At 32.1% G+C, this 14,415-nt stretch overlaps 1 protein-coding gene across 1 annotated transcript in view; it reads right to left on the bottom strand.

Annotated features, from left to right (window-relative positions):
- The window catches only part of LOC128547861 (protein Wnt-16-like), a 54,463-nt gene extending 45,984 nt beyond the window's left edge, over nt 1-8,479 (bottom strand). The window contains exon 1 of the mRNA XM_053521423.1: nt 7,800-8,479. Within this exon, the coding sequence (XP_053377398.1) occupies nt 7,800-7,891 (92 nt within the window). The 5' untranslated portion in view covers nt 7,892-8,479. The remainder of the gene's footprint in view (nt 1-7,799) is intronic.
- Between the last annotated feature and the right edge of the window lie 5,936 nt (nt 8,480-14,415).

The raw sequence follows: 14,415 nt of genomic DNA, 5'->3' as shown, positions 1-14,415 counted from the left end.
CTAATATCTTCATGGGCGTATTATGTTCTCAATAAACATTACAAGATGAATCCATCTATATGCTTTTGAACAATCACAACTGTTTTATTAGCATTAACTTCATTTATATTGATACAACTAATTCTCTTCATGTTTTGATTTTGTGGGCATGCTCACTTACTGTGGATGATGGGAATATCAAATAATATAAATGATTTTTAAACAAATTATAATTAGATTGTGTATTTTTTAGTTTTACGATCGAGTTTTTTTTTAAGAAATAAAAGAACCGTGTATTGTTCGAAATTATAACCTTTGAACAAAAGTGGTGGTTTGATGATGGTCAGTTTTAAAACATATTATCATTATTTGGTTTGTTTGTCTGTCTTTCTGCTTATCTGTCTGTGAAACTGGTAAATAATAGCAAACAGTACAGAGTACATAATAAAAAGACATATAAAGGGACTGCAATAAACAAGTACACTGTGTTATAATTAATAAATGTAAAAGTATATTTTTGAAGAAAATAAATGTGTACTTGAAGAAAAGGTTGAATAATGATTTACATGTAAAAGAATCAATTTGGTAAGGCGACTGATAAAAACCTCATCTGAATCATATTTATATTCCCAAGTCTTTTTTACTTTTTTTTCTTTTAAAGTTAATTCAGTCGTAATTACATGACCACTACATCATCATTCATTACATCCATGTGAAAACACACACAGTGATCAGCAACAAAATCTAACTACTTTTTTATATTCACTTGTTCCAAAACTCGTGCACGACGACTTAATAAAACATGTTTTAATCACAGACCCGCAATAAAACAGAGTCTGGTGCAACAAATTTACATGTTTATTTTAATTTAAAGCTATAAACAAGAAATATATGCCGACAGCTTCGTTAACAAAAGATCAATTCAAGTCGAGGTCTGAAAACAATTGAAATTTATTTGATTTAAATGTGAAGTAAAGAGGCACTTTACATATTTTGATGGTAAAACAATATAACTATTTCCTCGTTTGAATTTTGAATTTACAAGAACATTCGTAATTGGTAAAAACAAGAAAATGGTTAGCATGAAGCTTTTTAAAGAGATTACTGAAAGCCAGAAACGGTTTAAAGGGATGTTTTTGCATGACATAGAACAAAGATATACACTCAGTTCCAAAAGAAAGTGTGCATTTAGTTTTCTGTTATTTTTTCTCGGTTATTTTCATGAAAACTTATAATGTTTGGTACCAAAATTTAAATCAGTTCGTAAACAAATTGGTGTGCATTTTAGATTTTGAGTTATACCTGAGAGTTAGTGTATGAAAAAATAAAACAAAAACGTCGGGGAATTTTCTGAAATATTTAAACTTAAAAAGTGCACACTTTCTTTTGGAACTGAGTATAGATGCAAAATTTCACTCAGTAAAATCAGTTAGCCATTATCATAAGTGGCATGATAAAAATTTGTTTATATATAAAAAAGTTTGACCACTGAAGACAAATACTGCTTTGTTAAGCCGTGATTAGGAAAAAGAAATGAAACAGAAATCTTGAACAATTAATTCCATCGCTGTTCTTGTGATGCCTGAAGTTGATCAAATTTCCAGGTAACATGTTCGTTTGAGGCTAGTACATATTCAGAAAATACAATGGGGTTATTATAATTGTAGCTCGATCTGGGATGCTGTATTCAGCACGAGTAGATTTTTGCCAGATCGAATCTCTTTTTTTTTTTCGGCCTGTTCATATTTATTTGTGAAATACAAGCCGGTATTTTACAGAATTTATATAGATATATAATAAATACTGTTATCAGAATCTCCTTTGAACTGATCTACTGATAGATAAAGTTAACTCATAATTTGACGATCCGTTGAGAAGTGCTCCCACTATTTATAAATTTCAAATTACTTTTTTCAGCAAGAAAACCTGTATTTTAGACCAACTACATAAAGGATTAGAACATAATTTTGAGGTATATTCAAAGAATAATTGCCCTCTTCAAACTTGACTACGGCAACATCTTGACGAAAGCTTCAAATAATTGCAAGAACTCTAACCTAACAGTAACTGTCGAAGTTTACCACTTTCTTATTATTTATGACCCTTAAAATTGATAAGTATACCCATAACAATATTAGCCTCGCCATGAGAAAACCAACATAGTGGCTTTGCGACCAGCATGGATCCAGTCAGGATCCATGCTGTTCGCTAACAGTTTCTCTAATTGCAATAGGCTTTGAAAGCGAACAGGCTGGTCTGGATCCATGCTGGTCGCAAAGCCACTATGTTGGTTTTCTCATGGCACTGCTCATATAAATTCGGTAATTTATATGTTAATAATATAACCTTTATATACAGAAACTAATAACATAACCAAATAAATTTGTCCACAATTACATGTACGCAAACAGGCTTTTTGTTAGTATATAAATAACGTAAATAAAACATGTAAGTAAATAAAACTAATAAATAAATCGACGACTGAAATTCCACATGTCAGAGGCAGTCAGCGGATACTATGTGGAAAAAATACTGTTAACGTCCATGATATACGGCTGCATCATGATACGTATGATAGAGACATTTTTACAAGGCATCGAAAATAAGAGTACACTAGTCTAATATACACAAAGTCTCATCAAATGGCTTGCCGATCAATAGTCAAAACTATTGCCCGAGGTCCGAACCTGCAAGCCACCTGTAAATGTTTTAGTGCATGACACCAAAAATAAATGTTCGCAGTTCTATTTCTAAAATTTTGACATAATGCACAAAGTATGGACCTTCGATTTATATAAGGACTCCCGCAATATTCATTATTTCATTTCATTGGCAAATCGGCAAAGTACATTATCTTTGGCTATTTACAAAATTACACAGACAAATATTGCAAGGACAATCAACATAAAACCTGATTATTACATAAGTTTCAACTCTTATCTTATCTTATCTTATCTTATCCCAGACAATTCAATGCTTAAGAATAATATCACAAATAATACAGAAATAATGTACACATAAACATAAGTCTTTTGTTACTTGTTGACAATATAATTACAAACGTTTGTAAAGTAGGTCATGGGCTACATCCTAAATATTTGGTTCTTATGTCAATATATTTTGAACAAAAAAAAGTAAAAAGTGGTACTCTGATTCAACAGCTTAACATGTACATAATTTGCATTTGCCAGATCATTTCGTTTGAAGTTCCAAACTCTATTTCTAAGTTATCAGAACATAGTATTAAACATGTGAGTTCTTTTCTTAACGAATAATTTGATACAATGTATATCTAGGTACTTTTCATAATAAAAGTGTGCATCGAATTTCCTGAAATAATCCAGCTTGGGAATATTCTGAATAGAAGTATCACTGTTAATAGTATAAACACAAACGAAACAGTTCCTAGTTCTTGCGGCTATACCCAACTTATGTTGTTTATGTAATTTAAAAGACAATCCCAGAACATATCAGTTTTATGAGAGAATGATATAATGTTCATCACTTTACAATTTTCAAAGGAGAACATCTACTTTTAAGTTCTTCAGCGAAACCCAGTTAATGAAATTTTAATGGAATATTTTGGTGCAAAACTGCGAAGGAATCTTGGCAAAACTATAAAGATAAAATGATAAAAATTTATTATAAATTTACTTGATGAGTTTTGCACATTACAAACTTTATTATTCGATGCACTGATATATATTATAGACTTTGACAGATTTTGACAGACACGTGTTATAACTGACATTAACTGAGTTCAATTAATTTAATATCGATCTGGCTCAAGTGTTAGGATTAAAAAATGTATTTGATAGATAGGTACGCAGACAAAAATAAAACGGGATGTAATATATGAGTGCGAAGATATAATTTACTGTTTTATGGTATACGAATGACAATCGGTAAGTGCCACAAGACTGTAGTCAAGTCGGATAGTAATCGTATTACGTGACAAAATGCTTCTACATAAACTAAAGCCGATAGGAAGATCCTTGGAAAAATAAAATCATAACAGACTTGGTTTTAACAGACTCTGTTAATGAGAGGTAATGTTAAAGGTAACCCACTCAAGCTCCTTAGCACAGGGATTCTATTGATTGGACGGCATAGTTCCAAGGATCAGAAAATATAACAAACCTTATCTAGAGACGGGGCGACCCTGTTTTTTTTTAGAGACTGGAGACTAACGTTGCTGTAGTTAAATCATTTGAGCCGCACCATGAGAAAACCAACATAGTGGGTTTGCGACCAGCATGGATCCAGATCAGTCTGGTCAGGATCCATGCTGTTCGCTAACAGTTTCTCTAATTGCAATAGGCTTTGAAAGCGAATAGCATGGATCCTGACCAGACTGCGCGGATGCGCAGGCTGGTCTGGATCCATGCTGGTCGCAAAACCACCATGTTGGGTTTCTCGTGGTGCGGCTCATTAATCATTTGGAAGCATAGAACGCTATCAAGCAGATTCGGTTTGATAAATAAATGCAAGGCTAAAGTGCATTATGAAATTGACCATAGGAGGTCATTTAACAGTTTAGAACTTACTTGTATTTTGCAAGTAATTAAAACAATAATCATCGTCGGATGCAGAGAACGGTGTAGATATGTGGAAAAAGTAGTTGTGAATATGGTTATGACGATAGTTGCATCGATCACACATAATAATTCTTTACTTTCCATATGAAATAACATTTAAAATTTCTGTATCAGACAGAGCTCATATCGAAATAAAATACTTCATAGTCAGCGAAGGTTCACCTTCCTGTAGAAATCATGAAAAAGTATTAAAATCAACGATCAGTGTATGATCAAAATAACCAATAACCCCAAACTTAAATGCTATTATACAAGCTAGAGGTCTCTAAAATAGACTGCTCCTGAACACCAACCGCCTTTCTTAGTGGTCAACCTTATGTCTAATTAAGAAAGAACAGAAAAAATTCTATACTTGCTGTATTACGCAGGATTTTATTTATTTATATATTTCACCCCCCCCCACCCCGTCTTACCCTAATACCGATATTTTAGCATTAAAAAAAATATATAATTGGCAACAAGATGACAAAGGATAAAGTACACTTTGATCCGCAATACAACCCCATTGAGACAATGGTATGGTAATATATATACTTGGTTCAGGTGAATCTCTTATTATTCATATATTGTATAATATTTTAAAAAAAGGCGACTAAGGACTAAGAAATGATGAATCAACGGGTCTATCATGGAAAGGAAATACATTTTGACAAATAGAAAAATATACTTATACGATGTCTACACTTTGCAATTTCAGTAAGAGTCATAGAGAATAATGTCCAAACACTGAACCCCAACACCTATACAATGAAAGAAATCTTATTAGCGGATAGTCCACTTTTTCCTTTGACATAACTTATGAACATCTACAAGCGAAGTGCGTCAGTCAAATGTAAGATGGAAACCCTACACTATACTTTTCATACAAACATGAAATAACTAGCACCGGACGTAACACATTTACATTTTCCATCTGAACCATCTTATCAACTGACCAGCAAAATGCCATTTCATTGACCGCAGTTCAATAGATACATATTTTGACAAAATTTGAGAGAACCTACTTCCACAGCAAAGGGGATGTTGAAATAAGAAACTTGTGGTACTAAGCAATGTGTCAACCAGTAAAAAAAAATAGAATATAATTCAAGATAAGGAAATTACAGTATTCATTAATTTGTTGTGTTTACATGTGTATTACATATTTACTTTATTATTTATTACATTATAGTACACTGATGTATGTTTAAGGTCTAGAATAAAAAAATGCCCCACTACCCACCTACATAATTCCCCTTCCCAAAATGATCTATAACAAAATATGAAAACAGTATTTAAATAGATTGGTTTGTCGAATTTATTTTCCTTTCACTTCAGCTTATTATACATTCAAATACACTAATGATACAGATTTTAGATGTTTTACATAGCTTTATATGAAAACTAAGCTATAAAACCATTGTTTGTTATAAATATACTGGAGGCGAAATTAATTTATAAATACTTAAAGTTACGTCACATTTTATTTCATATGCTTACGTTCACTGAAAATGTTTTAACAATTTAAAACTGTGCAAAATAAGATTGTTTGCCGTACCCTCTCACCTGCCTAGCCTTAAATGAGATTGGTTGCTGAATATCTTTAACTTCCGGGACTTCAAGTGCTGCAATTAGTACAAGCTTGCGCAAATCATCAGCACCTCTTTGACTTCCTTTCCGGGCCTGTTTATATACCTTTTTTATCAATTCTATCAGCGGTCTCGCCTATCATCCAGAAACGGTAGCTTTGCAAGACGAAGGGAAAAATATTTTTCAAAAACCCAGCAAATAATTCAGAAAGTGACCTCCAGATAGGTAGGTTACAGACAAACTGCCTTATATAAGACATGGTGGTGTGGTACGGGAGGATTGTTTAGGCAATTCAGTGACGATGTACCAATATACTAATATACTAATATTAAGTAGAGTAAAACATAAACCCTACGTGAAAATGGAACACAGTTACAGTAAAAATCTTCAAAAGAATCTCGGCACTAACAGGAAATATCAACTTGTCTTTTATTGATTTGTTATATTTTTTGTTTAATTATTTCATCGTTGCTATTCTAATCAAGATATCAGTTAATTTCTTTTTTTTTGTTTTTGTTTTGTGTGTTTGCTTATAGAGTTTCATTCCCGAACTATCAAACTTGTATCACTTTCACAAAGTCAAAGATTAATGAATAAATAACTGTGTCCAAATAACTTTATAGGGAAATTGTATATTCGAATGAAATTTAATTGTTCTCTCTGTGTAACAAAGGAAACTCGAATAAAACGGATCAGGATTTTTGTTCAGTGTATAACGGGTTGACCCTGAAATATCTTCCGAAATTTTGTTTACTTTCAATGTACAAGTTTTACATAGGACGTTATTAAATACATAATAACCCGTAGATATGTTCAATTGCACGTGAAAATAAATAAATATTACTTGCTGACAGCAGCAAAAGAAGATTGGTGACATTTATTTATTCATTTGTTTATTTATTTTGTTATTTTTTTTCGTAGTTTGGTTTAATCCATGTTGTGAATGTTTACTTTAAGAAAAAAAGGTGGACAAAGACCAGACATCGGGCTAGAGCGGACACACGGATAGAACAGTCTGTCTCTCGTTAGCCAACCAAAAGAATTCCGAAGACACCATATAAGTCTAGCATTAATGTGCAGTCAGAATTCTATATTTGTGTTATTTAAAAAGGTTCTTTATCACAAATGAAAAAAAACAAAACAACCTAGTAATCTCTTTCTTAAATAAGTTAATGATTTTTTACACGATAATAATTTCGTAACTAGAACATACAGCCGGTGACAAAATCTTGCTACTGACTCATCATGTCACAAGAATCCAAAAATACGTGGTGTCAGGCTGATAACCATTTTGTGCAAGCGGTACTTTATTCTGTTATTACATTTTTTTCTTTTCGTTTCTTTTTTCTCTTTATTTTTTTTTAAAGAAATTACTTATTTTTGTAATGTTTTCACGGGATACTTATACGTCATTATTGTAAGAATTATTTTTCCTAATTAAAGATTATGTGTCTTCCTTATATCAATTTCAAAAGAATTTTTACATTCACTTTTGTTCCTTCAAATAAATTAAAATACCCCGTGAGAGTACGTGCTTATTTTAATTTAGTTCACCGGATAAATATCTAAATGAAGAAACTGTTTATATTCAGGGGTGTATATCCGACTTCCTTAATTATTTTTGTGTTTAAACAAACTAAATTTCGAACTTACATCCAATTAGCATCAACGACTGTAGATAAAGTTAATCCACAAATTATGGAAACAGAAAGCCACGGACTTAATCCTCGAAATACTCCATCCATACTGAATGAAATACATTCCACTGAAACACTAGATAACGAACTTGAAACTTTAACGCGAATTCTCTGTCAATGTTTAAATATTATTTTTATTATTTTTTAAAACAAATAACAGTTTAGTTTAAAATGTTTGTCATCGATCGACTATTATTGTAACACTTTCAATGAATGAGAGACGTACTGAAACCATCTTTGAACATGAGTCGGCGTTATCATCAGTCAGAATGTAGCCGAGCAGAAAACGAGGACTCTCTTACATCCACTTATCACTTGACGATACAGATCATCGGTGAAAATGTTTTATACATAGCCTTAAGATTTTGTTTCAGAGTCATTGATTGGTTTATGAAGTGCAATCGTGCTAATTAACTCCGGATTTTGAGAGGGTTTAAACTATTAATTTTAAATTGCTATTTCCAAAATTTAACGACACTTATATTCAAATATAATGTTCCCAATATATAACCTGCATTTTCCCATTTTTTCATTTTTTCGACAAACTATTAAGCGTAATAATTTCAGTTAAATCTTTTTTTAAAGTGCGATTTATTTTTTTCTTCTCATTGAAAATGCTGTTTCATATTATCAATGCAAGAGGCTTAATCAAATTCATTTTTGCCGGTTAATATAACCGATAAAATACATGCTATCATGAAGTTTTACGCCTCTAGATACCCCGCGGCTTAATGAGTTAGCTTTCAATGAGTATAGTAAATTATATCGTTTAAATTAGGGTTGATTTCAATTGAGACATCTTCATTTAGGACAGAAATTGAGAAGACACTCGTACACTTAAGGAAAAGTTTGCTGCTATTTGATAAAATACTTATTTTTTCTCGTATTTTTTTCGTCCGCAAAGGAATTGATTTTAAACTGGCTACATGTATATTAACTATATTGCGCATTTACTTCTTGGGTGCTGGGTTCGATTGAATGTTAAATGTCTATCATAAGTGATCCGAGGAAAATAAAAGAAACCAAAATGGACAGCTGAATAATTGATGAAGAGATATTTGTCAAAGAATCATTATAAGTTGTTCAAATAAGACCACACACCGCATTGTGCGGTGTTTGAAAGACATTAAACGGAATTCAGAGTATTAACCAGCATTTATTGACGAAAAAAACGCATGTTCATAAAAGGGCATGTTGTATTTTCTATTTACATAAACGCACATTATAGCGGTAGAACTCTTCTTACATTTATATTAAACAGACGCAGATCAATCAAATTTAAAAGTAGGTCTCGAAAAATAAAGATGTACAGTTCAAGGCTTAAAATCAATGGTTAAGTTTACGTACTTGTTCATTTTTTTGTTATGAAAACAATGCAAGACACTTTCTGATTCTAAATTCATAAAGATATTCTTCCAAAAGTTTTGTTTTTTCATAATTATATCTACTTAGTAAAAATGTTACCGTGGGTGGGTTGGCGGGTGGGAGGGTTGGAGGAAATAATTAGTATTAAAAAGATGCAAGGAAGAAGAGTAATTTATTTCTGTTGAAAAAAATATTTCTATGTTTAAACTTTTCAGAATTCGTGGATTAACGAGCTATTTTCAGTTACTTAGAGGACTGTAAAGTATCTCAATCGTTTGTCCTTTTTTTATTTTTCTATTCTGTGTCTCTCTTCCTTTTTTCAGTCCCTTTTCTCTCTTTTTTTCTTTTTTTCATTTACACACTTATAACTTGGCAATGTTTTTTTCCTTTCTTTTTTTCTTACTACTCTCTCTTTACATTTTTTTACCTTTTTAATTTTTTTCAATTAATTTAGTACCTTTTAACATATACTTTTGCGCAAATGTATACTTCACATTTATAACATTTTTATCATTTCATTCTAATCTAAAGAAATTTAGATAGATTCAATATGTAAAACTATTCAGCGATTTGAATAATTCTAAGAACAATTAACAAAGGTAAAATGTCTTTATTCAAATACTTCATTCTAGAAAAAGAATGTTAGTGTCACATCTACTTGAAAATGCTAATCTTCCGTAATCTTTCTAAATGCGGAACAATTTTTTCTGTCCTTTAACCTTTAATGCATAATATCAATAAACAAAATGAAGTGCAATGCTAACAGTTGCCATATATAGAAAAAAAGACTCATTGATTATTTGATTGAGGTATAAGATATAAATATTCAAAAGGACAAGGTACGCACTTAAACTAAGTCCATGACTTGACGGCTGGCGCACATATTTTTATGTTAATGAACGTTGTATAATGCATACCAGTTCCAGAAAATCTGTTATTATTGTTTTTTTAATGTTCAGAAATTCTAGAAGTTCTTTAATAAATGTTTTATCAGTATAGAAAACATGAAGTGCTTTTTGCGTAATATAGAAACTGAACATAATTGTGCGGTCCTTGAGGTAATGTATACATGTTGTACACCATGCTCCCAGATCAAGTGTTCATGTTCGCGCTACCGATACACCATTCTCATGTTTCACCATCCGTCAACAATCCACCCTTAATTCTTTCTTAATTACAGTTGTGGATAGACCGCACTAGGTTCGCCATTACATATAGTATCCTATTAGGACCCTAATTGTCCGTTTATTGAAACCTTCTGAAACCCAAAACGTGGTACCGTATATAATAGCTACCGATCCGAGTGTTAAACTTGAAGAGGTTAGAACGCGACTCAAGTAGAAAAGGTTAACATAAGGACCGAGATCATAAGAAATAAAATAAGCACGATTTGAAAAAAGACTGACAAAAGGTTAAATAAGCAACCGAAAACAAATAAACGTTGAGAGATCATCATGAAATGTGTTATCTTTGCAGTACAAAAAGATCTTTTTCGCACGAAAATGACAAATGTTTTAAATATTTCTTTGAAGTGATTTTCAAGTGGGAAAAATCAATTTTATTAGTCTTCGTGTTTATAATTGACATATTTATGAGTATTTAAGCACAATTAAGGCTTCATTATTGGGCTTAAATGTCGAAAATGGAAAAGTTGTCAATCGTAATTACAGGACGATTTACCTTTATCAAAGACAACTTTGTCCCGTACAATTATACCAAGATGTTTGATATATGTGGGCTTTTAGAGAGAACGTATCCCTTCCATTCTGAAAACTTTATATACATGATACAGTGCTGATAGAGTAAAAACCCAGAAAGAATCATACATAGTGTTTAGTAATGTACTTTGATTTTCATGAAACTTGAAATGAAGAACAATGTCATTAGTTAAACTCCTACAAGTTGATCTCCCTTGCCGCTTCGCTCCAGGATGAGCAGGGCAGAGTATCCAAGGAGACACAAGCGAAGTGGACCATGCGAATTTTTATTATATCTATCTATTAAAGAATTAACCACCTTGAAGCGTGAAGGACTGTTTTGGAATGATATGAATATTTTCATGATGAGTTGGCTTTAACAATTTTGAGAAGGAATCGTTCGATCTGGCACGTTGCCAATTAATGGATGGCACTTTTTCTATACTGCTTGAAAATGGCATTTTGCACACATCTTGATTGAGGTATCTAGTTAATCAAGTCCAAACATCAATAATAGCACTTGTTGAAAATAGTAAACAAGTAAATTGACAGGTTTCAGTCGCAGGACTGCAAGTAAAAATTATAGTCTAGTAACAGATACAATGCAATGGGCTTATCATTTCCTAACATTTAAGCCATTGGCTTAGATTATGGGCAATTTGGGTTGAATGTCAATTATTACTTTGCTCCCGGTGGTTGTGATCCTACAAACTCATCGAAGTCTTTCATGAAACATGATTTATTCGGTCACAATAAAATCTTTAACCGTGATCTTTTTATGTTGCAAAGTCTTCTCTCGTTAAAAGTCCAAGGTTTGACTTGAGTCGCACATCGCTTTGCGAGTTTCCCAAGTTAGCACAAAACGCATCTGCTAAACCTCATTGACTGATAAAAAGCAGTGTAACGGGAGTCATTGGAAGAGATTTGAAATCAATTGGCAAGTACGTGCCTGCGAGAATTTATGTTTATTACATCATAAATTAACTTTGAACCAAAAAACATCTAGACAGTGTTGTGAAAGAAACTTATACGATGATAGAACATTTTACACTGACAGTGTTGCCTTCTGTATTTTGAGACCAAAAAAGTAGTCTTTGCACTTGCCCAAATTTAAAGGGATGGGTTATTTCATCGTTGTGAAAAACTGATCGGTTTTTGCACAAATCTAGACTGTTTTTGTACCTAGTTAAGTAACCAACATCATATAATAGCCTCGCTAGAGTATGGGAGATAATAGCTCCATAAAATTGTCCAATCGCGAGTCTATGGCAAATGAACAGCAAGGTCATATGATTTCCCCGATTACAAGTGCACAATTTTCCATTCCTTTATTTTTGCAAAGCTAAACAAGTATGCCAATTGGATTATGAATGTCAAGTTATGTACTTATTCCATTTTTGTTCTTTTACACACATACATTAACCGTTATAACACTATTAATTTCTTCAGTAAAGCAGAAAAAAATGGAGCGGAAAAATCTTATTTAGAAAAGATATTTCAACGCATTGTATCAATGTTTTTTTTCTCGTTAAAGCTGTCGCTGTTTTGAAAGAATTTCGCAAAGCATGGCTTCGATGTTACATAATATTAGCCATTTGGTAAATTGCCATGCAACTGCAGTCCTGAGACTTTGTAATAAATAGATAAGAAAGATATCTTTTATTATAGTGACTGTGATTAACGTACAATATGAATCAGCATTATTACAAATTAGGAACCACCGCACACGGCTATAAGTACCTTAATTAACAATGTGACATTTAAACGCAATTATACACAAATGGACAAATTAATGCTCATTCTATATAGAAACTCAATAATCAATATCATTTAACGTTTTTAAATGAAAATGATAAATAACAAACGTAGTTTCAGACCTGTAAACATATATACACATACACACACATATGCTCTTGTATGTTATTACCATTTTCATAAATATATTCTGATAATTACAAAATGCAAAATAAAGAAAGTGGAATATGTCTTCTAAAGAGAAAATGATTAAGAAAATTTTATAAAACATGCACAAATTTACATATACAAGACGACAGTTGAATATCACTGGGTATACAGCATACTTCTTCTAATATAATAAGCCTGAACAATAAATTTTGCACATTTTCTTGGGTGGCCTCGGACTAAGAAGACTAGTTTATCTTTGTTTGTATCCAAACTAAGTTTTGTAACCTTGGCTTAAAGTCTTTGATAACATTTAGGTACATTATTGAATTGCAAATAACGTGGCCCATGCGAAAAGTTATAGTTCTTACATCATAAAAGATACATTTTAGTACCAAAAAAAAAGGTTCTAACTAGATAAGTCTGACTGTAAATGAACAAAAACTTTACGATGTAGTAAATTTTTTACAGGGAGTTTTGTTTACCACTTCCTGGGATTACGTATGTAACTACAAAAAGAAGAGTAGCAGTAAATTGACAAAAATAAAGCAAGAAATAAACAGACAGAGACTGGGGTTATAAATATCATCGTGCTGGAACTGATGGCAGTCTGTTATTACAATTTAGTCTAGCACGAGTTTTATTGTGCTGTAAATAACCAACTAGGTATTTATTGCCTCGCTAAGAAGTATGGAGGATGGAATATACCACTAAAATTGTCCAATCGTGGAGTCTTGGCAAACTGAACAGCAAGGTCATAGATATTCCGCGGGCGAACTTACAGTTCCAATTTCAACATTCCTTTATTTTTCAAAAGCCTCAAAAAGTATGCCAATGATTATGAATCAATATGTACTCATTATTCATTTTTGCTTCTTTTACACAGCATACATAACGCGTTTATAACACATTATTTTTAATTTTCTTCTAGTAAGCGAGAAAAAAAATGGTGAAAACGGTTCATTTGTATAAAGTTATTTCACGGGCAAGTGAATACCTACATATATGTTTTTTTTTCTTTACAATGACGGCGTTCTTTGAACCAAGATAATTTACCAAACTTGGTCAGAATGTTTATGGGCATAATATCTCGGCCATGTGCGTTAATCCCAGCCAATAGTCCTAGAAGCTTTTCTTAAATTCGAAAGTTTTTTATTTACATATCACATGTACGTGAATTGAAGTAGAATTGTATCACATTATTTTCATTGCGTACACGACAATTGATTATTCTGAAAACCTTAAAAATTGTGAAAAGGAAATAAGGCGTAAACAATGGTTTGTTTCCAGTATCCCAACCTTCCCTAGATTTTTGGCCCGGCTCTAAATGTTTTTATGGCCTTGGAGAATATTTTTTTCAACTTTTTAACAAAATGTTGCAAAACTGCACCTTTTATGCTTTAAACATGGTTAGTGAAGTTAGAAATCAACTTACTGATGCTCTAAAGGCATAACGCCCTTATTTGTATGCATTTGTGACACAAAAATAATTTCCGAAAAATCTCACTTAAAGGTCCATTACTAAAGGAAAGTGAGTTGGCAATTTTTTTCATAGCCAGTGCATAGACTTCCGCAAGACACTAAATAATGAAGATTGGCAGGTCAAAA

This window comes from Mercenaria mercenaria, chromosome 13, assembly GCF_021730395.1.
Source record: "Mercenaria mercenaria strain notata chromosome 13, MADL_Memer_1, whole genome shotgun sequence".
Taxonomy (NCBI): Eukaryota; Metazoa; Mollusca; class Bivalvia; order Venerida; family Veneridae; genus Mercenaria; species Mercenaria mercenaria.
The sequence above is the reverse complement of the archived record's forward strand: the minus strand, read 5'-3'. Positions and strand labels throughout refer to the sequence as shown.